This window comes from Aythya ferina, assembly GCF_964211825.1.
Source record: "Aythya ferina genome assembly, chromosome: 10".
NCBI classification, from domain to species: Eukaryota; Metazoa; Chordata; class Aves; order Anseriformes; family Anatidae; genus Aythya; species Aythya ferina.
The window spans coordinates 15637890-15664417 of NC_140306.1; the positions used below are offsets into that span (position 1 = coordinate 15637890).

At 52.8% G+C, this 26528-nt stretch overlaps 3 protein-coding genes across 7 annotated transcripts in view; 2 read left to right on the forward strand and 1 right to left on the reverse strand.

Annotated features, from left to right (window-relative positions):
• Positions 1-101: 101 nt before the first annotated feature.
• On the reverse strand, positions 102-1807 carry INKA1 (inka box actin regulator 1). Its single transcript, XM_084531444.1, has 2 exons — positions 1651-1807; positions 102-928 (listed from the first exon to the last, which is right to left on the reverse strand). The coding sequence occupies exons 1-2, from the start codon at positions 1699-1701 to the stop codon at positions 152-154; spliced, it is 828 nt and encodes a 275-aa protein (XP_084387570.1). The 5' UTR covers positions 1702-1807; the 3' UTR covers positions 102-151.
• Positions 1808-2017: 210 nt separating this feature from the next.
• Positions 2018-6830, forward strand: CDHR4 (cadherin related family member 4). Its single transcript, XM_084531531.1, has 17 exons — positions 2018-2221; positions 2448-2468; positions 2577-2827; positions 2899-3147; positions 3230-3325; positions 3807-3910; positions 3983-4119; positions 4204-4369; positions 4456-4606; positions 4738-4840; positions 5068-5283; positions 5363-5502; positions 5594-5732; positions 5810-6009; positions 6084-6223; positions 6322-6357; positions 6675-6830. Exons 1-17 carry the CDS (start codon positions 2167-2169, stop codon positions 6766-6768), a joined length of 2298 nt encoding a protein of 765 aa, XP_084387657.1. The 5' UTR covers positions 2018-2166; the 3' UTR covers positions 6769-6830.
• Positions 6831-7471: 641 nt separating this feature from the next.
• IP6K1 (inositol hexakisphosphate kinase 1) overlaps positions 7472-26528 on the forward strand; it is a 34111-nt gene continuing 15054 nt past the window's right edge. For 2 of the 5 annotated variants that reach the window (XM_084531453.1, XM_084531451.1), the window contains exons 1-3: positions 7481-7549; positions 7993-8047; positions 12440-12539. The gene's annotated coding sequence lies outside the window, so the exon portion shown is untranslated. Of the gene's footprint in view, positions 7550-7992; positions 8048-12154; positions 12261-12439; positions 12540-26528 lie in introns of those variants that run through there. The other 3 variants (XM_084531455.1, XM_084531452.1, XM_084531456.1) reach the window with 2 other exon arrangements.

Below are 26528 nucleotides of genomic sequence, written 5' to 3' on the forward strand. Positions count from 1 at the left end.
GCGTGGTCTCTGTGTCGATGCCAGCACCCTGCGCTAGCAGGCAGCCCGCTGCCTGCTCACCCCTCATCGGCGCTTCGACCCCACAAACGCTGCTGCGTCCATACCATACAAAACCGGGGTTTATTTACAGCGGCGGAGGGGGCGGGCAGGGCTAGATGTAGCCGATCACGTCGTTGCAGATGATGGGCTGGCGGCTGCGGCTGTTCATGAGGGCGGCGAAGCGGTGGAAGTCCGTGGCCAGCTGGGCAATGTTGCTGTGGGACTGGTGGAAGCAGGCGCCCTTGGGCTGCCCGCCCAGCCCCAGCGGGCAGGACAGGCGCTTGGCCGGGTCACGGCTCCCCGGCCGGGCACCCTCGGCCCCTCGGGGCCGGGCCATGCTGGCCAGCTTGCGGCGCACATTTCCCGAGAGGCTGAGCAGGAAGGCGGGCGGCTTGCCCAGCCGGCGCGAGGGCTCGGCGGCCGGCCGGCGCCGGGGCTCGGCGCCCACCTCGGGCAGGTCCATCCAGTTCTCCACCAGGTCGGCGAAGCAGTTGTCCCCCAGCACCAGGGGCTGCCGGTTGCGGCTCTGCGACAGCAGCGACACCGTCCAGTCCTGCCCGTCGGCTGGCTCCAGCGCCCGCCACTGCTCCAGGCAGGCGTCCGACGTGGATTTGGGGCGGGGGCGCCGGGCGGGCGCGGGCCCCCCAGCTCCGGCGGAGAGCTGGTGCGCCCGCTGGCAGGGCGGCGGGTGCCTCCGCAGCACCGTCACCTCCTCTTCTCGCCACGTGCCCCCCGACGTCTCCGAGTAGCCCGAGTCGAACTCCAGGCTGCGCTCGCTGGCAGGGGGCGAGCGGGCGGCCGGGCCCCCCTCGTCCTCCTCGCTGCAGGCCGAGCTGGGGCGCCGGGGGGCGGGCGGCCTCGTGCCGGGCATGTGCTCCCGGCCTCGGCGCTGCAGGGAAAGGGCAGGTCAGCGCCTTCGCCCCCGCGCCGCGCAGGGCTCGCAGGCCTCGGCTCGCCCGCAGCCCCGGGCCCCGCTTTCCTGCGGCTGCGGCGCGGAGCCGGGCGGCGTGCAGCGGCACGTCGGGTGAGCAAGCAGCCGCCCGGCCCCGGCCGTGCCTGCGGGAAATGACACAGGGCCGCGGCACGTAGCAGCCCCCGCCGCCCCGGTGCTCCCCCTCCACCCCCCAGTGCCGGGACGCCACCGGGCTGCGCCCCCCGCCGTGGGGACCCCCGAAGTTTGGGGCTGCCGGGGGGGGACGGGGACAGCGGGAGCAGTGTCGGGGAGAGTTGGAGAAGGGGGGAGGCAGCGGAAGGAGCGCTCCGTCCCCGCGGCCGGGCCGCTCCTCTTTCTCGAATTCCTATTGTCTGCACCCAAAAGCTGGGTGTTCCGGCCGCTTTCCTCTCGCGGAAAGCCAGGCGGGCAGGGCGGCTGGCTGGGGGGCTGGCTGGGGGGCTGGCTGCGGCCCGCCCGCCCCGCGGAGCCGCTCGCCCGGCAGCAGCGCCCCGGCCCCGCAGCCCCCGGCCCGGCCACCGGGTAGCGGCCGCGACGCCGCGTCCCTGGGGTCCCCCCGCGGGGTGACAGCCCGGCCCGGCCCGGCCCTGCCCGCTGTCCCCGCGCTGCTGTCACCCGCGGCGCCGCCCGGTCCCCCCCGTGCCCGGCGCGGCACTCACCGGCTCGGCGCGGCGCTGGCCGAGGCCGCCGTCCAGGCGGGCGCTGAGCATCCCCGGCCCGGCCCCGGCCCCGGCCCCCACGGGTGCCGCTCCCGGTGCCGGTCCCGGTGGCGGAGCGGCCCCGCGGAGCGCGGCTCGGCCCCGGCTCTGCCGCCAACGGGAGCCGCCGGGACGCGAGCCCCGCACCGGCCCCGCCCCGCCCCGCCCCGCCCCGCCCCGCCGCCCCGGGGCCCCGCTCGGCCCGCCCGGGCACGACCCGCGGTCCCGGCCGGGAAACTGCAGCCCCCGCTCCGCTCCGCGACCCCGACGGGGAGCAGCCGCTGTCGCTGTCGCCGCCGTCCCGGGTTCGGCGGGTGCCCGGTCCCCCCGGTGTCGGGGCGGTGGCGGCGCGGCGATGCCGTGTCCCCCGCCCCGGGGCTGGGCCGGGAGCCGCGGTGGCCGGCGTGACGCCGGGCATGGGTGGTGCCGGGCACCCGTAGCAACGGGCCCCGGCTTGCCCCAAACAGCCGGAGAGCCATGGGTGCGCGCGGACGCCTCGCCTTCCTCCTCCTCCTCCTCCTCGGTGCCCCAGGTAGGGCCACGGGGCTCCGGAGGCACCCCCGGGGAGACCCCGAGAGGAGGGGGACACGGGGCAGGGTGCCCAAGGGTGCCCTCGTGTGCCAAGCAGCTTCAGAGGCTGGGGCGCCTCTGGGGTGCCTTGGGGACGTCTTTAGGGTGCTATTGGGGTGTCCCAAAGGGCTCCCCATGGTGGTGCCGGGACGTCCCCAGCAGGCTGGGTGACACTCAGCTCTTTCCAGGGATGTTTGTCAGGCCGACAGGTGAGAACAGCAGGGCCACCGTGCCTGTGGGGGTGCCGGGGAGCAGCCCCTGGTCCCCAAGCGTGGCAGCGATGTGACATGGGGTCGGACCCCGCGGTGTCCCGCCAGCCCTGCCCGACCTGCCCCGCGTGGTGACCCTGAGCGAGGACGCGGCGCCGGGCACCCGCGTGGCCAAGGTGACCGTGTCCTGCAGCACCGCGCAAGGCAGCCCCAACGTCACTCTGCTGTGCATCGAGCCACGCGCCCCCAACGCCCCAACCGCCCCCACCGTCACCCCATGCACCCCTGAGCCTGGCCACCCCTTCAACCCCATCGCCATCAGCGCCGTCGGCACACCCGCCAACATCTTTCGGGCAGAGGTATTGCTGCGGGACACGGTGCACAGCGGGAGCCCACGGGGACCCCACTGGACACCGTACCCTCGTGGCAGGTGACGCTGCGTGCCGGTGCCGAGCTCGACGCCCGCCGGGTGAACCAGTACACTCTGGTGCTGCGTGCTGCCTGCCCCGGCGAAGAGGAGGTGACAGGGTGGCTCTTCGTCTGGGTGACGGCAGGACAGGTGCTGCGCTGTGACACCCCGTTCGCCAGCGCGGGCGGGGACGTGGTGCGGGTGCCGGCCGACGTGGCGCCCCGCGCCCCCCTGCACGCGGTGCTGCCGCAGCCGCTCGGCGGGCTCACGGTGAGTGCCCACAGCCCCCCGTCCCCTGTCCCCTGCCAGCGGGAGCCACCCCTAGGGACGGCTGTGTGCTGTCCCCCTGCAGTTCCGGCTCAGAACTGAGGGCACGCCGCTCACGCTCACCCCACGGGGCCTGGTGCTGGCGCCCGCCAGCGGCTTCAGCCCCAGCAGGGACACCCAGGTGGGCACCGGCATCCCCCTGCTGTCACGGCACTGCCACCTCCCTCACGGGCACTGCCTGCAGCTCTCGGCATCTTCCTCCCATGCCCCAAGAGCACTCCAGCCCTGTTCCTATCCCTGTCCCTATCCCCAGCTCCGTCCCCTTCAGCATCCCATCCCCACCCGTGCCCCTGTTTACACTCCTGTCCTGATCCCCATCCCTGTCCCCATCTCTGTCCCCATTCCCATCCCCATTCCCGTCTCCTTGGCCTCATCTCCATCCCCATCCCTATTCCCATCCCTATTCCTCCATCCCAAGCCCCATTCACGTCCCTCTCCATCCCCAGTCCTGTCTCTGTCCCTGCCCCCATCTCATCCCCACACCCCCCCCATCCCCATCCCTGCCTTGCCCGTCCCTGTCTGTCTTCTCCATCCCTGCCCCATTGCTGTCCCTGTCACTGTCCCCGGTGCCACCCGGGGCTGCCTCCCTGGCATTCCCGCAGACCTTCAGGCTGGACATCGAGGTGACAGACCAGCACGGGCACAACTGCAGCGGGGCTGTGACAGTGGAGGTGCTGCCGTCACGCCGTCCCCGCGTCACCATCCTGTGAGTGGGGCCGGGCTGGGTGGGGGGTGCTGGTGGCACCAGGCCACGCCACGCTGCCACCCGTCCCCGCAGGGAGCCGCAGCGGGACGTGACGGTGCCCGAGGGCTCCGGCCCCTTGGAGGTAGTCACGCAGGTCCAGGCCAGCGGGGACAACGTGCGCTACGCCATCCTTTCTCCCGTGGTACCAGCGCTCTTCACCATTGATGAGAGTGAGCGAGGGGGTACTGGGGGACCCCTAGGGCCACCCTGTCCCCATCCCCGTGCCTGACACGAGGCTGCGCCACCTCCCGCAGTGACGGGTGAGATCCGCAGCACGTCCCGGCTGGAGGTGGCCCACGTGCGCCTCCTCGTCCGGGCTTACAACGCGCTGCAGCCTGCCGACCAGGCCACCGCCACCATCAACGTCACCGTGCAGGGGAGGGACCGGCAGGCACCATCCTGCGTCCCTGCCCTCTACGTGTACGGTTCTGGGGGGGGGATGCCGGGAGGGGAATGCTCCTCTGTGCCCAGGGCACGGAGCTGAGCCACCGGCCGCCCCGCTGCAGGACCCAGGTGCGTGAGACGGTGTCCCCCGGCAGCACCCTGGTGACACTGAGGTGCGCCAGCCCCGCTGGTGCTGAGGGGTCCCTGAGCTACGCCCTGGAGGGGCCCCCAGGCTCCCGCTCCCGATTCCGCATGGAGGGGCCACAGCTGCAGGTGAGTGGGACTGGGGATGGCGAGCACCTCCTGGGGGCACAGGGACCCTCCAGCACCTTCCATCAGGCTGGGCACAGCGTGGCAGTGGCTCCGGGGGACACCTGACCCTACGGGACATTGTGTCTCGGCAGGTTAACACCACCCTGGACTACGACTCGCAGGCCATGGCTGCGCTGGGCTTCCAGCTGACGGCCACCATTGTGGTGACAGCCGGGGGACAGCCCCCGCGGAGCAGTGAGTGTCCACATCCCCTGTGCCCAGGAGAGGTCAGAGTAGGGTGGGCAAAGCCCTTTTGGGACACTGCAAACAGCAGAGGAAGCGCTCCCCTCTGGTGGCCCCAGTGATGCTCCCCCAAAGGCACACAGCTGGTGGCACTGCCCCCGTGTCCCCAGGGGAGTGTGCCCAGTGCGGGGCGGGTTGTGGGATGGTGGCAGTGGGGCTGAGCCGCCGTGTGCTCACAGCCCGTGTGCCTGTGCTCGTGACGGTGACACCGGTCAATGAATTCTCACCGGGGTGCCCCCGAGGCCTCACCTTCACCGTGCTGGAGACGGCGCCTTTCGGCAGCGTCGTGGGGTACGTGAACGGCACCGACCGTGACTACCCGCCGGACAGCCTCGAGTACAGCCTCGAGGGGGGCTCCAGCCCCACGCAGCCCTTCTCCATCGACACGCACAGCGGTGAGCACCCGTCCCCTTCCCCAGCCCCTGTGTGCCCCCCCAGCACCCGCAGCTGCCTGGCACTGACGCCACCCCACAGGTGAGATCCGCGTGGTGGGGCCCCTCGGCTCCCCGCGGCGCACGAGCTACCGGCTGCCGGTGCGGCTGACGGACACACACAACGACCTGGACCCGGCGGCCCGGCACAGCTGCCTGTGCACTGTGGCCGTGCGCCTGCAGGTACAAGCACGGTGCCGCGTCCCTGCGTCCACCTCGGGGTGGGCTGCAGGAGCCGGGCAGGATGAAGCAGGGCCACCTCCACTCCCCGCAGGCTGTGCCTGAGCCGCGGTGCACCCCCGAGATGCAGGAGCTGCGGATCACGGCCGGGAGAGGTGGCCGCCAGCCTGTCACCCAGCTGGCGTGCCGCAGTGACCCCGACACCGCCGTGCTGTCCTACACCATCACTGGAGGTGAGGAGCGGCCAGGCTGCGGTGCCAGCCCTGTCCCCTCACCTCAGCCATGGTGCTGAGCAGACTGTCTCACGCAGGCAACGAGGACGGGCGCTTTCGGCTGGATGGGAGCACCCTCTCCTACGTCCCCGACGGCCTGGCCGAACCCCGCACCTTTGTGCTGCTGGTGGAGGTGCGGGGCGGCCCCGGGGCCTCCCGCAGTGCGGTGATGGCACTGGTGGTGCACGTCACCCCCCGCAGCACCACGGTGCCGCCCAGCACCACCACCCGGCGCACGGTGAGCGGTGCCCTGCGGCCAGCGGCCCCTTGTCGGGGAATGGCCCCCGGCCCCCCTCACCCCCAAATTTGCAGACACCACGGAAGGAGCCGCGGGTGGTGATGCGGACAGAGGCAGTGTGGCACCCGCCAGCCTGGTTCGTGGCCGTGCTGACCGTGGCCGGCGTCCTGCTGCTGGCCAGCCTGGGCTGCCTGGCACGGAGCATTGCCTGCAGGTGAGCCCCAGCCCGCGGCATGGCACAGCACGGTGCCACACGGCACGGTGCCACACGGCCAGCCCGAGGCTCACAGCCACTTTCTGCTCTTCCTGCAGCAGCCGAGCCCCCAGCAAGCTGCTCCTGGGCGAGAGGTGGGTGCCATGAGGCTCTGCAGCGTCCCCACAGCCAGGCAGGGATATGGGGCATCCAAGGGGTGTGTGATGCCCCCCACACTTGGCTGTGGTCCGTGGGTTGCCTCTGCCTGACCCTTGGGCAGCAGGAGGGCGATTTGGGCAGGGGACGGCCGTGCGGGTGTGCAGGCTGGGGCAGGGCGGCACAGCACCCGCTGGAGGAAGGGCTGCCAGCCCAAGGGGTTACTGGTGGCACTGGGAGCGGGCACAGCCCAGGACTGGTGACACTGGGGACTCACTGCATGGCGGGGCCCTGACCGCGTGCCCTCCTCCTGCAGCTCCCAGGACGTGGTGGAGCGGAGCAGGGGCCATGAGGAGCGGGGTCGTCCTCAGGCCGGCCGCCTCGCCCCGCTCCGCACCGGAGCCATCTGATGGCACTGCGAGAACCATCCCCACCAATAAAGGGATCAGTTAATTAGCCTGGGCACTGATTAGCACACGGGTCAGTTAATTGGTCTGGGCAGTGATTGGCACACGGGTCACTTAATTAGCCTGGGCAGTGATTAGCATATGGGTCACTTTATTGGTCTGGGCACTGATTAGCACACGGGTCACTTTATTGGCCTGGGCAGTGGTTGGCACACGGGTCAGTTAATTAGCCTGGGCACTAATTAGCACACGCGCCCCTCAGGGCAGCCCCGCTGAGGCGGCCCCGGGGTAGGGGGGGGCCGCAGCGCCTCAGGCGGGCCGTGGGGGGGCGCCCGCCAACGGCCGCGCGCCTCAGGCAGCGCCGCGCCCATTGGCCCAGCGCCCCCCCGGCGGGCGGCCAATGGGACGGCGAGCCCCGCGGGGGGGGGGGAGAGGGGGCGGGGCGTGGGGCGGAGTCACGTGTGCCTAACGTGAGCGGCCATCCGAAGGCGGGCCGCGCACGGAAAGGGGCGGGGCGGCCTCCGGGCGGAGTGACGGCGGGATCGGCCTATCAGAACGCAGAAGCGCCGCTCCGGAGGGTGGGTCCCGGCTCGCGATTGGCTCGGGGAGCGGCGGGGCGGGCTTTGGACGGCGCGGTTGCTATGACGGCCGGGCCCGGGCCCCGCCCCGCCGGCGGCCGCCATCTTGTTGTTGATTGGAACGGCGGGCGGCGGGCGGCGGCGGAGGCACGGGGCGGGGAGGGGGGGGGGCGCGGGGTCTGCAGCCCCCGGGCGGAGCCGCCCCGGTGAGCTGAGGGGAACGGGCGGGACGGCTGTGGGGGGTGAGGGCAGGGGGGCGAGGAGCGGGTGCGGCTCCGTGAGGGACGGGAGGGGCCCTGTGGGGACGGGGTGGGGGGCCTGTGAGGGATGAGGGGGGCCCTGTGGGGACGGGGACGGGGGGGGACGGGGGGCCTGTGAAGGATGGGGGAGGATCTGTGGGGGTGGGGGGGTCCTGTGGGGATGGGAGGGGGCCTGTGAGGATGGGGGGGACTTGTGGGGATGGGGGGGGGGGCTTGTGGGGATAGCGGGAGGGTCCTGTGGGGATGGGGGGGGTCCTGTGGGGATGGGGGGGGTCCTGTGGGATAGGGGGGGTCCAGGCGCGGCCCCGTGAAGGGGGGGGTGACCCAGGCGCGGCCCCGTGCCCGGCCGCAGAGCGAGCATCCCTCCCGTTGTGCCGTTCTCTCCGCAGAGGCTGATGCAGGAAGGAGCCCGGCGAGCCGCGCTGCTGACATGAGGCCAGGATGGTGAGGAAGCCGCCGGGGCCGGGGGCTCATCCTGCGCCCAGCTGCAGGGGAAGGGAGTGGGCTGCATGTCACCAAGCTGCCCGCACTTGGCTTGCCGGGAGGTGCCAGCTCGGTGTCCCTGCAGACAGACGTTCTGCTGGGTCTGAGGGGCTGGATTGCACCCGGCAGCCTTCCCCTGTGCTGCTGAGCAGGACTTGTTTGGGAGGGGTGGTACTGAGCGCTGCTGGGCTCTCTGTTGTTGTGAACTTACGCTGATGCCAGGCTCCATCTTAAAGCTCTGAATCAGCAAGGCCTCTCTTTTCTTTCTCGCAGTGTGTGCTGCCTGTCTCCTCTCAGCCTGTCTCGCTGTGTTTCTGCTTCCTTCGCTTCAGATTTATCTGGCTTACCTTGGGATTTAAAGCCCTCCTGAGATGAATCTAAAGATTGACCTTTGCTAACAAAGCACGAACTGGTGCCATAGTGGTGTGGGCATGGGTCTTTATTTATTCTCGAAGTAACATTTCTGGGGTCAGTTGACTGATTTTTGTAAAGGTAATGCGTAGTTTGTGTCACAAAGTAGTGTGCCACAACATCTTGTGCAAAGTCTTCCTAGTGAATTACCGCGTGTGGCCGATAACTGATCTATGTGCTTATGATCAGGTTTTCAAGGGAGAAAATGCCATGTTCTTGTTATACGTCCCCGAACTAGGGCTTTATTTCCTTTTTGCCAGAAAATCTGGCAGAAGCTGGTAAGAGGTTTAGATGCATCATTTATTAGGTGTCGTCATCATAACCCTAAACAAGCCAATTAGGGACGTCTTAATCCTATGTAACAGTTCCTTGTCACTGGGATCGAGAAGTGTTTTTCTGTGGTTGGGTTCACGTAGCACTGCCCTAAGGCAAGTGCTTTATATCGGTGCTGGAAGCAATGTGGTAGGCTTTGAAAAGATCAAGTATCAACTCTGACACACTATGGTAGCATTGGGTTGATGCTTCAACCATGTAAAACTCTTACTTTCCATCTCTTTGAGTTGTTCTGTGGCTGAATTTTCATCTGATAGCATTAGGAAGCGTTTTATTTGCTCCCTAGCTCTTTCAGCACAACTGTTTCTGGCTGTCTAGCTCAACAACCTGTGCCATCCTGATTAGAACTTGAGGTGTCCTTTTTATGGCAGAGTCTCTGTTTCCACTCTCATAGGACTTCTGGGAGAGCAGGGAAAGGGATCTTGAGCTCTTTGAGGCAAAAGTTGAATGTGTTTGAAGTCGTTACAGCAGGAATCTGAAGCCGATGGGTGGGAAGGGTGCTGTCCTCTTCTGAGCACCGTGTGCGCTTTTCCTGGGATCGCTTATCCTGGAGTTCTCCAGCAGGGCCCTGGTGGCAGTTCTGCGTGTTTCTTACATAGAAAAAAGTGCAAGTGAGCACGATTCACTGAAATGAGAAAGGGGGAGTTTCTGGGATCTGCTTCCAGTCACCAAGAGTTTCAGTTGCAGCACATCCTGCGTGTAGCTCCACAGCCACTTTAAGCTCAAGTAAGTATAGACCCCGGCCCCCAGGAGGGTGTTGCCCTTTCCCTGGTGCCAGCTGGAGTGTTTGTGCCGGTGGGAATCTGAGTTCCCTGCCTTACCAGTGTGACCAAGGAGCTGATCAAGCAGAAGACAGACTCCCCTCCCCACTTCCCTCCAGCTGCGTGTGTGTGTAAATGGCTTTGCTGGCGGTGAGGTGATGGTGGGAGTGAGTGGCTGGTGGTGGAACCGGGCCGTATTCTTGTTCAGTGGTATGCACAGTGAGTGGAATGCTGCAACAATGTTTTATAGACATATAAACATCTATCAATATGTACAGACACAAAGGTGTAAAGGATTTAGTGATTAGGAGAAACGTAACAGTAGTGATTGTGTGTCTCGCTGCTTTTTTGAGTAGTGTCTTTGTGTGCTTCGTCATAAGGATGGCTGCACTGGGCATGGCCTTCTGGTCAAATATTCTGCAAAGCAAAATCAAAACTAGATGCCCTTTGGGGCATCCCCTGTGTGGTAGACTGTACAAGTCGCACCAACAGGCTTGCAAGTTACTCCGTATTGTTGTTGCCGATATTGAGAAGTCAAGGTTAAAACAGCAAGCATTCAGAGGTCAAAAAATGCCCAGGCTGAAGTTGTACAGGCAGCTGTAATCAGTTAATTAGCCTCCTGAACAAGCATTACAATTTGTTCTTAATCGTGCAGTTGCACGCTATTCTTGTCCACTCTAAGCTCCCTAGTTATTTTTTTCTTCTCTTGTTCCCTCCCCCCCCCACGGAGCTTGTTCATTTATCAAACCCTGAAAATGTGACCTTGTGGAGCTTGACTAGCGCGAGGTGATGAGTCCTGTCCAGGCTGGGAGCTGTCTGCTGACCATCTGCTTACAGGATACAGTCTCTTGGTCTAGTGGATCATCAGCTGCTTGCACAGATGTTGATCACTTGTCTTTCTAGATTTCAGTTTTTAGCAGGTTCCTCTGTTCCTGAAGGCTGCTGTGGATCTGGGGAGTTCTGAATGGCGTACTGGGTGATCAGGTGGCACTGTCTTGTGGTTTTCCTCGGATAAGAAATGTAGGTGTTAAGTTTGAAGCTGAGTATCTGCAGCCTTTACTTGAGAAGGAGGTGTGTTTCCTTCATCTGTGGTTGAAGCCGTAGGAAATGTGACAGAGGCTTTTATGAAGCCGTTACTCAGGCATTGCACCGTAACCTTGGCACTTCACTTGCTGCCATTGGATTGCACAAATCTGCCCATCGCGAGTTAGCTTGTAACGCGTTTGAGCCATGAGCATCAGAGTTCAGTGCTGGTGCTGGGGTTTATCATCTTGTAAGGCTGCGCGTTAGTACTGACAGAAAACTGCTGTTCCTCCCTCTGACTTTTGGCAGTGTCACGCCCTCAGTGGCGGTGCTGGGCAGGATGTAGGCTTGAACTCACAGAGTTTGTGTGTGGCAGCTCGGCAGAGCCCTAGCTCTGTGCTTCGTAATGTGACTTGCCTACAAACAACTGCTGTTGGTTCCGACGTTGAGAAGGATCAAAAACCAGGCTACTAAATGCAGGGGGTCCCTAGGGAGCTCTGCAATGGGTGAGCTACAAGAAGTGAAAACAAAAATGCGACACAAACCTCTGCGAGAGTTGTGTCAAGTGCTTGCATTCCTCGCTGTAAACTGAAGGAACCCCTCAGATGCAGGGAGGAGCAGCTGGCAGTCTTCCTTTCATATTCCTGCTGTGACAGGAATGCAGAGCAGGATGCGGGCGAGTGTTTAATCTCAGGTTTGTTGCTGCTGTCATAAGGGCGGGGGGGGGGGGGGAGGAAGAAGAAGTGACTGCGTGGCTGCTTAGTTTCTGTTTTGCAGGCAGTGCTTGTATGCAGTGCTTGTGCTGTTCCGATGTGGCAGCAGCTGTTATTTTTGGCTTTCCCAGTGTGCTGTTCGAGGAGATAGATGTACTGTCTGGTGGGTGCTGTTCTCTCCGTTGGCATGTTGGGGTGCTTGTGCTTCCCCTTCAGGTGCTAACTGCCCAGCAGATAGCACTGAGGTGCAAGCTATTTGCCTTCATTAATTTCTGTATGCATTTTCAGTGGCATTAACTGTGTGTAACAGACATGTGTCTTCAAGCTTTCTTTTACTTTGCATAACCGCTGTCAGTATGTGGAAAGTTTCATTCACAAAAAAGGGTTTTATCCCCTTCCTTTGGAGAAAGGGAATAAGCTTTGCCATTACAGGATGCCTCTCTGTGCAGTGATACCCACAGTACTGATGACATGGGTGCATTTTTTTTCTGTTTAAAAATAACACGGTGTAACTGCCGTAATTATATTAGTAGAAGATTGGTGCCGACCAAATCTGATAAAAGCAGTAAAAGAGGTTACGAGCCTTAATGTCTATCCTGGTAGGATGTTGCTACGTGTGGCTGAGAGCTCTGGCAGATAAGCTGTCTCTGATTTAGCTTTTGTCGTTAGAAAGGTTATCTCCTCCAGCAGCCGGACTGCTGCTTTGCCAAAAGTTCCCTCCCTGGTACCAGGAGCTGCAACGGTGTCTGCTCAGCTGCTGCAGTTTAACGCGCTCTGCTTCAACCTGTCTTCATTAATACCCATCAGTGTGCTGTCTTGTCCAGCAGGCCAGAGGAAGAGCAGACATGCTCCCCCTTCTGCCCCACCTGCTGGTTGGCTGTTTCCAGCTGAAGGATGGAGGAGGCATTTGGGATCAGCGTTCCCCATAAATTTGTAAGAGCCCTGGCAAGCTTGTGAGAGTATTTGTGTCCTGAAGGGCGCTCACAGTGAGCTCTGGTCCCCGCCTTGAGAGGCAGGGTGATCTCAAACATTGTGAGCTGATGAAGCAGGTAAAGCTCTAAACAAAAGCTGAGATAGTCCTTGCTAACTTGTTTCCGTACAACATCTTGCAGGCTGACCTGCTTCTGGCATCCTGTTCCCTCTTGCTTGTGAGAGGTTGGCTCCGTATCCCAGTGACTGTTCAACAGAGAGAGCTTGGGTGACATCTCTAAGGTAACTTTTCTGTTCTGCCCAGAATACAAATGCAGCCATGTGAAATTATGATGCAGAGAGAATTTAGCTGCTTGCTTTTTACCTCTCATTTCATAATTTTATCCTTCAAGTGTATGATTTGTAGGAAGTATGCTCTTGTCTTCAGAGGAAACTACAGGAGCACCCAGGTGAATGCAATAAACCATAGTGAAAAGCTCACTCCTGTCTTACGTTTGTTAACTTTAAATCAAATCAGTGTCAGCTCTTTATAATAAGAAGTAAGCTGCCAGGATTTGGAGGACAACTCTGTTATGCTTTAGCAATTCTGGTCATTTAGGTGCCTGAATTGCTGCAATTTCCTTACGATAATTTCAGAACTTGATCACTCTCTTTTTTTTTCCTTTCTGTTTTGAGTTCAGTGTGGTAAAAGACAATAGTGTGGCTTGTGAGTCTTCCAGGCTGAAAGGTTGCTGTGTGCTCTTCTGAGTCTTTTGAATTTGAAAGAAGCTCTATACCTGCTGTTTCCGCTGATTCTTTATCATCAGAGCTATGACTCAGTAGTAGTAACTGTGGTATAAGCATTTGTTTGCCAGACAGACCTGAATGTTTTCATTTTCTCAAGAGACTGCACTTTTAGGTAGTGGTTGTGTTGCACAGTTCACTTCTTTGGTGGGGAGGACCCTGGCCTGGGGACCTAACAGTCTTTCCTGGTTTGCAGTGGGCAATGATCAAAAGTGCCAAGCTCCACAGCTACCCTCTTGGGGCAGAGAGAGAGGAGTGGTACAGTGTCTTCTCTGCAGGGGTTCCTCCTGTGTCTTTGTCACAGCCGACTTGTGGCAGGTTCAAGTGCTGATTCAAAGCTGAAATACTGTATAGCTCACATTCTGCTCTGATGGTGCTCTTTTTTTCCTCTATGTGGTCGTATGCTGAGCTGTGTTTTCCCCTTTTTTAAACTGTTGGTGAATTTCAATAAAATAGTGCCTCAGCCTTCATTCAGGTCAGTTGTCCGCTGTTGGTATTGAAATGTTGCCAAGCATTCTAAAAGTGAATTTAGAAACGTTAGATAGGCACACGAAGGTAGGGCTGGCTGTTTGTTCTGCGTCCTCTGACAGTACTGTCTAAGCAGCTTAAGCTTGCGTGGGGAGGGCAGTGGTGATCTCATTACAGCTAACTATAGGTGATAAGCAGCTTTGACCACCAAAACCAGCGCGGCAGAGTATGCAGATGTTAGTGAGTTATTTAAAGCAGGAAGGGTTTGGGAGAGAAGCCATGGGGCCGATGTAGCCCTGTGTTGCAGTGGCAGAATCAAACCAAGGAGGAACTTCCACGAAGCCATCGCAGCCATTGTGGAACATCAAGTGTAATTGTGCTCTTGTGGTGCTCGCAGCAGTGTTGTGAAGTGTAAGCAAAACTAGCCAAGTCCTGGAGCTTTGGAAGGCCCTCACGTTTGCTGCTGCCTAGTGGAAGGAACACTTTGCTTTTCCCTCAAACTCTGGTCTATGGGTAAAGCTGCGTTAGCAAACCTGAGGAGGCATACCTGTCAGATTCAAGGGGGTTGACTCTCGTGCAAAACACGGGTGGAAAATAAAAAAGACCTTCTTATCCTCAGACTTCTAAGTCTGTCTCCAAAGGATTGTTAAAGCAGTTTGAAGGATCAGTTCATGTTAAAACACTTTTTCCTTTTTTTTTTTTTTTTTTTTGTAGATTGTTGTGGAGTTAAGTTGTTGAAGAAAACAAAAGCCCACGTCGGGTTAATCATGAATATACAGATTTTTGCCTAGATGAAGTGTGACTGTATGCAAGATAATTGTGGGCATCCTTACTCTTGAAAATATTGGAATGGTTTGCTTTATTTCCCGTTTGGACTGAATCTTGTCAGTGGATTTGTTTTTTTTAAGCTGCCCAAGTGGCATTTTCTTTGGTTGGGTACAAATCTTTTTTATGTAATAAAGTCTTATTTTTTTGCAGTTCTTATCACAAACATTGACCTGAATACACTTACTAAAATATGAAGGTAAGCTAAATCCGAATAACAAGTGTTATCAGGAGCGTTTTAAATATCTTCTATTTTTGTAGAACTGAGAGAAAATGGCTAACACTGTTAGCCAGGCAGAACAGGTAGCACTGGTTCCAAATAGGTTCTACTCTTTATTCTTCAGGTGCTGTGCATGCTGCTATTTTTCTCGTGTAGTATCAGCACTCTGGGGTTCTTTTTTTGTTCTTTTTTTTTTCTCCAGAAAACTGCTCTGTTGTTTATTCCTTATTTTAGTTAAGTGAGATCAAATGCATCTTTGTTACTGTGGTCTGTTTGTTAGTCCTGTAGCATCCTTAGGACTGAAACTTCCATGTGTGTTTCAGCAATTGAGAATAAAGAAAGAGAAACTGTTGACGGTTTGGCTTGCATAATACCAAAGTCTTAGAAAAATGATTTCTGGTTTGTAAATGTGGCTTGACCCAAATATTCTTGGTTAAAGTTGTTAAAGGTACTAGATCTACCATTTGCCAGGCAGAAGTAAACCAATCTCTTTATGAACTCTGTGTTCCTGAAACCTAGCAATTAAAGGTTACAGTTTAGATTGTGAAGTGTTTCCAGGCTCCGTTTCTTTTCCTTCATCCTATTGTGATATGACAACCAGAAGAAAATTCAATACCTTTTAGAAATTCTGGTAAGCACAGTGTCATGCAGTAGTGAGCTGGACAGCTTGACTCTTTTGTGAGCAGAAAGCAGTCTGTTGTTTCAGAATTGCTTTCATTTGCAGTTTTCTTACTGTCTTCTTAGAACTGTTATTTTTTTACCCATAGTCCTTATTAGCTTATATCTTTCAGTCTGAGAGGCTACGCTTCTGACAGCTGTTATCACACTATTGAACTGGAGGAGAAGAAGAATAAATTTGCTTTCCCTAGCTACATCTATCTGGCCTGTGACTTATTGCAACCCCAGTAACCCAGCTGGCTGTGAGACACCTGATTTGGCAGAGTGGTGCTTAGTAGAAGTTGCAACATGAGGTTCCGGTAGCTTTAGAGGAATCTAAGGTGTGAAAAATCAAGGTGTTTTTTATACACTTGGGACAGACCTGCTATTAAAAGTGAACTTGCCACAGCCTGTGTTCTCAACATGAATGTGCGTTGTGCCTTTTTAGCACATGGGGTAAAAATCATTTATATATATACACGCAGATGTCGCACCTCGTGGACGCAGAAAATCTGCCTTTAGATCAGGTTTAACAAATGACTTTTTGTTTTGACTTCAGAGCTCTGTTACTTAGCCAGTGACCTCAGTTGCAATTGGCATTCTCGCTGGAGAGAGCTTCGAGCTCTGCTTAAGCAGCTTAACATCTAGATAAGATACTGGAAGTTGGACCTGTAGAGTGTTTATAAGAACTTGTGTGCAAACGCTGCAGTGAATAGGAAGCTAAATATAGGCTTCGTCTGATTCTTCTGTTGAAAAGGAGAAGTTTTGTGTTTCAAACCTGCAGCATAGAACTGGCTGCTGTGGTAGAGTTCTGAGGCCTGCTGTCTGGTGTTGGCATATGGAGTAAGAAGAGAAATAGTGAAGACTTGGAGTTTTAAAGGGCTCTTCCTTTTGGAAGGAGCTTAAAAATATAGTGCTGTGAGTTGTGTTCAGGGACTGTTGTTTTGGCATCTAGGAGCACCCTTTTCCTTCAGTATTGCTTTTTGCAAAGCCCATGTTGTGTTGAGCTCATGAGAAGTCTGAGGCTTGCTAGAAGAAAGCATCAAAGGATGGCAGTGCTGGCTCCTGGTCTGGTAAAATGATCTTGCAGACATTTTAAATGCCAGGTTTTGCTTTTTGCCCTTCAAAACGCATAGCATCTTGCCAAGCTTGAAGCTGTGACTAGCTGTCCTATTCCTGTATCTTCTGAGAAAATAGCCTCAGGTTCAGGCTGCCTTTCATTTTCATTCGAGTGGCTGGGGGCATCTGTGTCAACTCTTTGTCCTTCACCTTCCAGAGCATACTGATAGCCACAGAACAACACCAGAATTACTCTAGATTTTCAATATGAGTGATTGAGTGTCTTGCAGACTATGCTAATCACTAGAAGGGTAAGAGAATAACAAAAGGCCTAGATCACAATCTCTTTCGTGACCCTGAGTTCTATGTTATGTATGTTTTGCCATATTGGATTTTTTAATGTCACTGGGAATGCGGGAGTGTCCTTGTATGAAATGCTCTTCTTGCCTTGTGGCCAGTTTCAAACTAAATCAGCTAAAGGGTCATTTGGTTAGGAAAATTAAACTGATGACAAGTAAGGGGCATAGATTTGCAATGCGATGAAGTGGCTTTAAATCCCTGTGGATGTGCTTATAAGGTTGTTTCTCCTACAAATGCTTGGGACAGCTGCATTAATCAGCACGGTCATCCTTGCTAGTGCAGCTCTGCAAGTGGAATCCCTTAATGTAGATACAGTTACAGTGGTAGAACCAGGCTTTTAACGTCTTGTTTTGCTTTGGATATTGAGATACAGTGGTGTGACTGCTGCTTTGTCAGTGTGACTAGCACATGAGCTCCCAGCACTCTTTCCAAGGAAAAAAGGATCGTGTGAGTAGGTAGAAAAGTATGACTCCAGTGTAGAACTTCTCAATTGTTTTTTGTTTTTTTACCATAATTTTTTTTTTTTAAAGGGGGAGGGGGGAGGAAAGGTAAGGGGCAGTCCTCTATCAATTGGTCTAATAACAAGATTTTACCTCTCCTTGCAGACCTTGTTATATTTATTCCAGATTGTGTATCTACTCAGCATCGTAGAGCAACCTGCAGGTCACTTTTCTCATGATAAATTAAGCTGTGTCCTGGGCATTAAAAGGCATTATAGCGTGGAGCACAGTGCATCTGGCTGCTCTGGGCTTGCCTGCCTCCCTGACCTTCCTCAGCTGCTTAAGAAAGACCCAGATTTTTTTTAGTGTCAGTGCCTTTGAACGATGTTAGCAGAAGAAAGTACTAGATAACAGCCGTTCCTTCTGCTTTTGGCACAAGAACTTGTTTACCAGGGAGAAGAGAGTTTGTTTGGATAATCCTGCTTTTATGCTCCTAAATCTTTCTGTGGAACTGATGTGCTTCTAGATTGTCCTTCTCCGTTTATGCTGTTTTGAGCAGAAGAGTTGCTAAAGGCTTTGATTCTTTGGCCAAACACAGCACTGCATTCACTTGAAAGCAGCAGTGCCCTAATTTTGGTCTGTATGAACAGACTCTGCTCAAGTTTAGATGGATTGTGCCACAGATCACTGCGGTCTTGAGAAGTTAACTATCAGGTAAGGTGAAGTTGAATTGGAATGCAAGGGGTTTGGGGAAGATAAAGTGATCTCCAAACTGCACTCTTTTCAAAACTGTATGCAGATAGTTTTCTTGACTATCCTGCTGTTCCTTTTTGAAAGGCTGTTTTGCCAGTGATTAAAGAACACCAGGACTGAGTGGTTTGACCAAGATTGGTGCTTCACTGCAGGTTTCAGCAACACCAGCGACCTATTCCTGGTTCTTTTCTTTGATTGCATCTTGCTGCTTTGTTTAGATCACCTCATGTGGTTGATGGTTATCTGAAGAGTCTCTTAACCAAATCAGCTGGGCACTTTGCTGATCGGTTAAACTCCAGTGGAGAGATGTAAGAATTGCTTTATTTCTCCTGGCTTTAAATGTTTTAATGCAGTTCAGGGCCTGCTGAATAGAAGTGTTCTCTTTTTCTGTGTGGGGAAACGTGCAGGCATAGCTGAAGCAAAATGTTTGTTCAGCCTTACCTGCACGGTCAGACAGAGAAAATTGCAATGCAAGTGACCTCCCTGACTTTTTGCACTCAAACTCAACTCTGACGGCACAAATGCCTTGGTATATCTGCCTGGGTATGTCAGATTAAAGTCTTCTCAGGTAGTGAAATTCTAGGTGGTGAATTCTAGGCTGTGTAGCATACTGTTCCTGCCTTTCTTTACCTGGAGGGATAGGTGGAACTTACTCAGACAGTGTATTAAGGTCACAGCATTCCTCTGTTTTTGCTCAGAGGTGCTGTTTGTGTATCATCTGTAGTTCTGGCAGAACTTTGGCAGGTCAGGATGCTCCTCTGATGTGGTCTAGTGGTGGCAAGACCACAGGCAAGAGAGGTGAGACTCGTGCCGTAGCTAAACATACATCTGGTTGTGGGCACGAGTGAGAAGTTGGGTATAGTACTGTCGTGTTTACTGATTTGGATCTTAAGCTTGTCCTCTTTGTAGAAGCATGAGTGGTATTGAATGGGCATTGCTTCAGATGTCTGGAAGGCAGAGATCCTGTAGGCCCTTTAAGAAGCCAGTTGCTGGGAATCCCTTTATCTAATGATGTTCCTTTCCATGTAATTAATTCTCAGACAGCTCAGGGAAAGGCAGTGTATAGATCTGAGGAGGAGATGGATCAGAGTGGTGTCACAGTCCACAGCATATCGTAATAATTGTAAAGTTGCTTTACAGAGTGTTTGAAGCAAGCCAAATTAAATGTGGGTTTTGAAAGGCATTAAAGAAGCGATTAGCTTGCTTGTGATGGTTCTTTGTGGCAAGTTGCTGTTTGGCTTTGATGAACTCTCAGACTTGATAGGTTTACATCTAGATTTTGTACTCGTTCCTAGGAAACAAAACATCTGTGCTGCTTCCTGAGTGCAAGAGTCAGTGCCTGCTCCTTATCACCTGAATCTGCAATGGGGAAGGAGAGCACAGAGCATATAGTTTTCAGTGTGCTCCTTGGTAGGGTTCCTGGATGTCTACTGCAGGATCTCTCCCTTCAAAATGGGAAAGGTTTCTCTTTACAGCTCCTAAACATCTGCTTAACAGTCGCTATGCTCCATGGCTTTGGAAAGCCCCTTCCCTTTGTCATGGCTGGGAGCAGGACTTTGCTTGTCTTTCTTCAGTAGCCCACAGGTAAAGCAGGACACGAGAAGAGTGCTTGAATATCTGGGGAAGTTTTTGGAGCAGCAGTGTATTGTGGGGCTTTATGCTGGAGGTGGAGGGGAAGCTGAACTCTTTGTTAGTGCTGTGGAATGCAAAAATGCACAAATGGTAGCACATTTTCATTGTTAGTGGTGAGAGGAAGAAGCAGGTGGGAGAATTGTTCTCCACTGGCCCCGATGAGGTTTATTTGTCTTCTGCATTAAGATCTCGAGATAAAGGTTGGCAAGTCACTGCAATGGGATTTTTGCTGAAGTCAGCTCTCAGTCAGCAGCTTGATAGAGTACAATTTCCGTTACTTGTGGAGAAGGCTTCTGAGCAGTTAATGCATATTGTGCAAGTTTTGCTGTAGTTGCTATCTCCCCGTTCATTTTGGGGAAGGGGTGTAGATACTGGAGGGAAAGGACAGGGAGTCTGCATTGCATGTCTGCATCACAGCCTGAGCAGCGAATTGGCTTAGTCAGAACAGCTGGGCTGTGGATTGTCAGGCCGCTTTCTGGCAGGTACAAGTTTCTCTGTGGCTTTAGCGTGTGGGTGGAGAAAACCCAGCTCGAGTCCGTCTCTGCTGAAGGAGATGTGCTTGATTATACCTGTGTCCTTGCTAAAGGGAGTCCTGCTTGGGGCAAAAGCACCTTCTGGGTTTCCTTTTGGTTGTTAGCCCAAGCAAACAATTTTATCTTTGCAAATAGATATTGAAGTTTTCAAATCCACCTCCTTCCCAGAAGGGGGCAGGGGAGACTTAGGAGTTCTGGAGTCTGATAAAAATGTACTTTTGTTTTTGTGTTATGCTTCTGTGCTTGCTTTCAGACACAGCAGGCATTGCCATCGTGTTGGTGGTGTGGGCGTGCACGAAGAGATGCAACAAACCTGCAGCAGTGACCTCGGCTACAAATGTTTTGTCTTCTGGTTCCCCTTTCACTCAGGGAGCATTAAAACAGCTTTGAGTTTTCTCTTACCACTCCCACACATCTTGTACTGAGATATTATGCATGTAAAGACCACGAGAACACGGAGGCATCAGAAATCGTCAGTTCTATACCTAGAGCAGTTTGGCTGCTTTGCATCTGTGTGGGTAACAGTCTTAGTTCTTTATTCCACTTTGAAAATTCTTCTGAATTAAAGCTGAAAAGTCTCTCCGTAAAAGTTTAAGGTTTTTTTGGGAGGGCCCAGGCTTGCTCTTCATGGAGTTGGCTTCCCTGTGTTAAAGTTACTCGGCCTTGCCAACAATAGGGGAGAGGTGCTTTTGCCTAGCACGTTAGAAATGGGGCCGTGCAACTCCCCAGTGAGTTGGTTTTACGTCCTGCAAAGAGACCTGTGGTTTCTGTGACAACCTGGAATACAGACAGAACAAACACGGCTAAGTTAGGCTGCCTTTCTGTCTTCGAATGGTGGAAGCAGCTGCTTCCTCAGGACAATGCCTGTTCCAGTGTCCAGCCCCACAGAGTTCTTGTGGGTGAGTTGGGACGTTATGGTCTGGATGGCTGCTGTATGAATATAAGCACACCAGGGAGTGCTGCAGAGAGTAAATGGAGTCAGAGGATGGTGAAGTGGTAACTCAGAGCTCTTTCAACACAGCAGGACGATAGCTTTTGAAAGTAGGCTCTTAATCTTTCTTTTCCTCCTGAACATTGTTCTTTACTACAACGCGATAAGGATGGATGGATGGCAGTATTTAAAAGTCTGTTTGGCTGAAATTCACGAGTCTTGTTGCTTATCCGTGTGAATTAATCAGTCTTTTCGTGGTGTATATGGGGAGGTTGACATGAACGTTCTTCGAGAGTACCTTGCTTTGTTTTTCACTTGGTCATTGCATACACGCGATAACCACCGGACTGCAATTGTGTGCAGTGCCCGGCTCTTCTGGGCTCTTCTTAAGCCAGTCAAAGCTGGCGTGAGCTCTCATCGAAGATGTGTGTGAAATGCTGAGAGGCCAGCTTGCTTAAAAAAAAAAAGGCTCAAAATGTAAAGGAACTTAATTTTCAGCTGGTTGCAGCCTCCTTGGGTTTGACCCACCTTCCAGTATAGCAGGTGAGCCAGAGGTTTTTGCCAGTCCAGACCTGCCATGTCCTTTGATTTCTCTTCCCTATCCCTAAGGTTTTCCCTGCGGCATTATGTTCAGGGGTTGACAAATGGTGTGAGATACCACAGGAGATGTCACCCCCAGCCCACCCTCCAAACTCCAAGTGACAAGAAGTTGTGGATTTCACAACTTGTGGAAGGTGCAGGGTGAACACTTGATAATCTTTTGGGGATTCCCAGCCTGGAAGAGTACTGTTTCATTAGGGCTGCACAGGCTGAGGAATATCTGCTTGTGCCTGAGGAACTGTAATTCCAAAATTCATTATGTGGTGCTTGCTTTGGGATTCTTTTCTCAGTTACTGCCCTTACTGCCTCGCAGCAGCTGGTGCTGCACTTTGGCATTAAGAATTCAGATTATGCTATCTAATGTGGTAGTGTGCTAAATTAAGGTGCCAGTTATGAACAAAGAGGTTAATGGTCTTACATAACATTTGTCTTGATTTTTTTTTTTTTTTTTGGTGGTGCAGAATTAAAAATAGCAATTAGAAGTTCTGTTTTGTCCTAGTTGTGGAACTTTCTGTGGAAATCAATTATCTGCAGCAACTGCAGCTTTTTATCAGTTGTTTTTCCCACTTAAAAGCATCATAATTCACAAGTTGAGAACAGATACGAAAATCCAAGATTGCCACAAGCTACTTACGTTTGTCTTTCAGTTACTGGTCTCTGAGAAGGCTGTTGGTCATCCTATTTTACCAAAACTACTTAAGGAATACAGCTGAGCTCTGCTATGTTTATAACTTCTGTAGCATCTCTTCACAGGTTTGATTCCTTATGGCTTTTGTGCTTCTTTGGTTACCAGTGCAGCTTCTACATGCTGGTTAAAATGCAGCTCTTGGCTTACCCTAGGTATTGTGCTGTGTGGTCTAAAACAGCCAAAACCTCAGTGTTCTGACAGATGCATCTGAGAAGCTCTTCTGCTGTGTTTGTCATATGCTTCTCTTATTCCTGAGCACGTTTTAATCTCAGTGGCTACAGTCTGTTCTGGTTTGGGACAAATGATTACCTGTTAATTCTCATCAATTTCATGATTAAGTGTTAATTCTCATCATAAATCTCTGTTTCCCAGCCCTGCTGTATACTTACATGTTCCTACCCATTAAGATTTCTCTTCATGAAAACTTACATTTTTCATAACTACAGAATTCATAATGTTTTAACTTGGATTACATTGTGAAGGCAAAACTGTTTATGTTCACCTGCACAGCAGCATGTAGTGCTTCACATCCATGCACTATTAATGGTAATAGGGAAATAATTTCCTGATCACTGTCTAGGACTTGCTCTGTAGACAGCATTCAGAAATGTCAAAGGCTTACTCTGTGCAGGTGTTAGTGTGTTAGTTGCGAGGTGCTTAGGGCATGCTTTGGTCTACGTGTAGCCACGTGCTTCTGCTTAGTGCTGTGCAGCTTCACTGCAGCTTTACCCTGGCCTTATTTTGTCATGTGCGTGTTTTACTTGTGAGAGCTGTGAGGAAAGTCAGGTGGCTAAATGCAGTCCTAAATGCTGTCTTTACCAAATTTTTGTAATGTTTAACAATCTTATAATAGTTGCTATTTAAAGATAAATATTTCCAGTGTTTGATCACTAAGTGTCAGCAGAATTTATTACGATAAACTTCCTACTCTGTGATTTGATATTGTAGTGATTTATGGAGATGTTAGTGCTTACTCATGAACATGCTGCTGTTTTCTTTGAAAAAACCTTACTCTTGTGCAAGGTTGTCCAACTACAGTAGTGCTAGAAACTGTCTTGCATGTTCAAGAGAGAGAGACAGCTTCAGCTCTGAATTTTGGAGGAGAGAATTGTATGGAAGTAGCCCGGACTTCAGCGTACTGACCGCTAAATGGCAGCAAGATGACCCACAGAAATTGAATTTGCAGTGCCCATGAGGTAAAAGTAGGTCTTCCAGGAATGCTAAAACAGGTGTCGGTCATGTGGAAACGGTTTCAGGTTCAAGTCATCAAACATACCTTAGGAATAAGTGAAATTCTTCTGAGAAGACCCTGCAATGTCACTAGCATTAAGGTACAGCAGCGTGCAGCAAATGGTGAAGTGCGAGATCTCCAGCAGACGAGAGGTGCGTGCATGCAGCTTTTGGGGTGCTGCTGACAGCACGAGTCTCCTTTTTGGCGAGGCAGGGGATGAATTGCGAGTTCCAGCTTCACGCCACCTTCAGTGTACCTGGAGAGGCTGTCCCCTCTCTGGGCCTGACAGACATAACCCAGGCAGCAGTTTCGAAGAATTTTTTGCTGTTCATGAATCAGCATTGTTTGTATAATGTTGTCATTGATCCTCCTGGCTTTGCTCCTCAGTGCTGCTTGCACATGCTGCCACTGTTTGCCCTGCCTTAGTTAAACGCAAGGGGCTGTTTCTCTCTCACCCATATACATATGTTTTAGTAGCTCTCCTGCTCTGAAAGTAAGGCTGGCAACAAATCAATCAGATTTATTTTTGAGGAAATAAGATATCGGGAGTATTAATGATGTGTTTTGAGAACCTAGTGTGAAGAATTAACTGTTCATTTTCTTATATGCAATTTAAATCCTTTGTGCAAAGGTTTGTTTTTATATAAATGTTACTCAGACAAAATTTCACAGCAAGACTGTGATGAGTAAGAGAGCAGCTTCACAGTTACTTGAAGCTGAGCTTTAGCCTTTCTTCCCCTATGTTTAGTCGGTTTTCTGTCTGTGTTTTGATGCTCTGGGTCTGTTAAACCACCTGGTTCAGATTTGTTAGGACCTCGCTGAGCTGGGCCAGACCTGACCCGGCTGGATGAGACAAGGAGCTTCTTGTTGTGTTTTCTATGTTGCACACCTAGTTTCCTACCAGATCAGACCTTAATCTAACTGTTGGCAAGGATGCTGGCAGAAAGCAGATGCTGGGAGAGTTGAGAGTGTTGAATGACCTTTCTGTTGGGAGCAGCAATGTGTCTTTAAAGTCACGGTGAGACTTCTGAGCATGTGGTTGCAGGACAGTTGAAGTTGAATAATGTTGGCACCGCTTCTCCTCTGAGTGCCTTCCTCTCTGCTGGATGATTCTCCCCTTTCCTTTCAGTAGCATTGGCATTAAACCAGTTCAGGAAGCCACACTGGCAAAAACACTTCTTTTTTTCCTCAGGTTATTATTTTTTTTTGCCAGCTTAGTTTCTGAGCAGGAGCCGGGTGAGTGCCACTGCTGACTCAGGAGAGGGAATGGGGTTGGAGAGTGCTGACTTGGGTTTTACTTAAGCCATGGTGGAGCTATACACCGAGATGCGTGTTAAGGAACAAAAGATTTGCCAAATACTGGTTTTGTTAGCTTTCTGTCTCCTCGTGGATTGATTTGACATCTTGTACAAAGCGAGGCTGCGGAGCAGCCTACAGACGGATTCTTCTCTTCTAGAGCAGACACAACAGGAACTGTAGAAATCTCAGTTTCCTGAAGCTGTTTCATTAACATGCCTCATACCCTGCTCTAGAAGTCAAATCTTAATAGTTATTCATTCTTTTGTGTTGTGTCTTCAATGAGAAAGCCTTACATAATGGCCTGTGATGTGTCTGATGTGGGTACCTGTCACCAGCTGAAAGCAGGGAACTGGGAACGAAGACCTTTCAAGTAGGTTGCTAAGCAGCCGTCCAATGGGAAGTATTTTCAGTTTTTCAGTTGGTTTTGTTTCAGGCAGTATTCGAGCTGGTAATTTGGGAAAAGAGCCTTCAGTCTTTCTGTTGTGGTCACTTCTAAAGTATGCTAGCGTTTCATCACTGCCTGGTGCTTAGTTTGGTTTTCCATCTTTGACTTACATAGAAGTACAGAAATCAGGTTGAGGACTGGTAAAACTGCAGATCGGCTCCTTGAATGTTACAGCCCTCAAAACAGTGGGAACCTGCACGTCATGTAGGCTTGGAGGTTTGTTTTTTGAATGGAAGCTCACCAAGAGAGTTAACAGTTAGGCAATTTCTATGAGAGTTTTGTTTCAGAATTTGGCCCAAAGCTGTTCGTTCGCATCAGTGACTCTTAGTCATGTTTTTATATTTATTTCAGTGTTTAGACTGCCCAATGACATATAGCTTAGGACAAGCAGCAGCTCAAGGGAACTTGGTAGCCATGCCATACTTGTAGGATACTCATCAGCGTGACCTCATTTTGTCTGAGACCCTCTGTGCAGCTGCGGGCAGCAGCAGTGAAGTACCCTACGTGCTCAGTGAGTGATCCTGTTCTACAGCAACTGTGAAATAAGAGTTGAGCTGGGAATGTAAACGTTGGCTTTAGGCACAGGGATAACTATCAGCAGTTCTGGCACCTTGTGCTGATACAACTGTTTGTACAGCTGCACAATAGATTGGGGATCTGACCTGAGCTGAAAAGTGATCCTTAAAAACAAAACAAAACAAAATGTTGGTTTATTTTTAACTTCAATCGGTTCCCTGGTTTGTTTCGCTGCAAGCAGTTCTACCAGCACCGTGGAGCTGAGTGGGAGGGTGCTGTTCGTGCTGGTGCAGCTGTCAAAGGGTTGTCTGCGTAACCGTGCTCTGAAGAAATAGCTGAAGGAGGAATTAGAAACTGATTTGTCACAGTTGGTGCCAAAAGAAGTCTGAACATAAATAATTTCTCTTTTTTTTTGAAGCTGGGCTTTTGGATTGAGTTGGTTTCATTGTAGAGGATTGCTTTAAAGAGAAACCAAAACAAGCAGTTGTCTCCACCCCAAAATCTGCCCTGTCTTATCAAACTAGGGAGAACATAGTAGATGAGTAAAGTATCAACATGCACCTTTTGCTTAAGCAGATCAAGCCTTTGCATGTTTTCTGACTCTGATATCTCAGAGTGAGAGAGATGCAGAACTAGCTGTACACCCAGTATTTTTCCCTTCAATTCAATGTTTTTACACGTTCTGAAAGTAAAAACTAAGTTTATGAAGTGCAGGTATATGAAACTTCTTGTTTAACTTCTGATTTCATTTTTTTCTTCTCAGAATTTCTTGTAAAATAGTTCTGAAAGTGGTTCATACGTGTGCCTTGCTCTTGAGAATTGACCGTTTTT

Coding starts and splice junctions, on each gene's coding strand:
- INKA1 (XM_084531444.1), bottom strand. CDS start 1,701: ATGCTCAGCGCCCGCCTGGACGGCGGCCTCGGCCAGCGCCGCGCCGAG. Junction 929..1,650: donor GCCAGCGCCGCGCCGAGCCG/GTGAGTGCCGCG, acceptor CTTTCCCTGCAG/CGCCGAGGCCGGGAGCACAT.
- CDHR4 (XM_084531531.1), top strand. CDS start 2,167: ATGGGTGCGCGCGGACGCCTCGCCTTCCTCCTCCTCCTCCTCCTCGGT. Junction 5,284..5,362: donor CTCCATCGACACGCACAGCG/GTGAGCACCCGT, acceptor GCCACCCCACAG/GTGAGATCCGCGTGGTGGGG. Junction 6,358..6,674: donor AAGCTGCTCCTGGGCGAGAG/GTGGGTGCCATG, acceptor CTCCTCCTGCAG/CTCCCAGGACGTGGTGGAGC.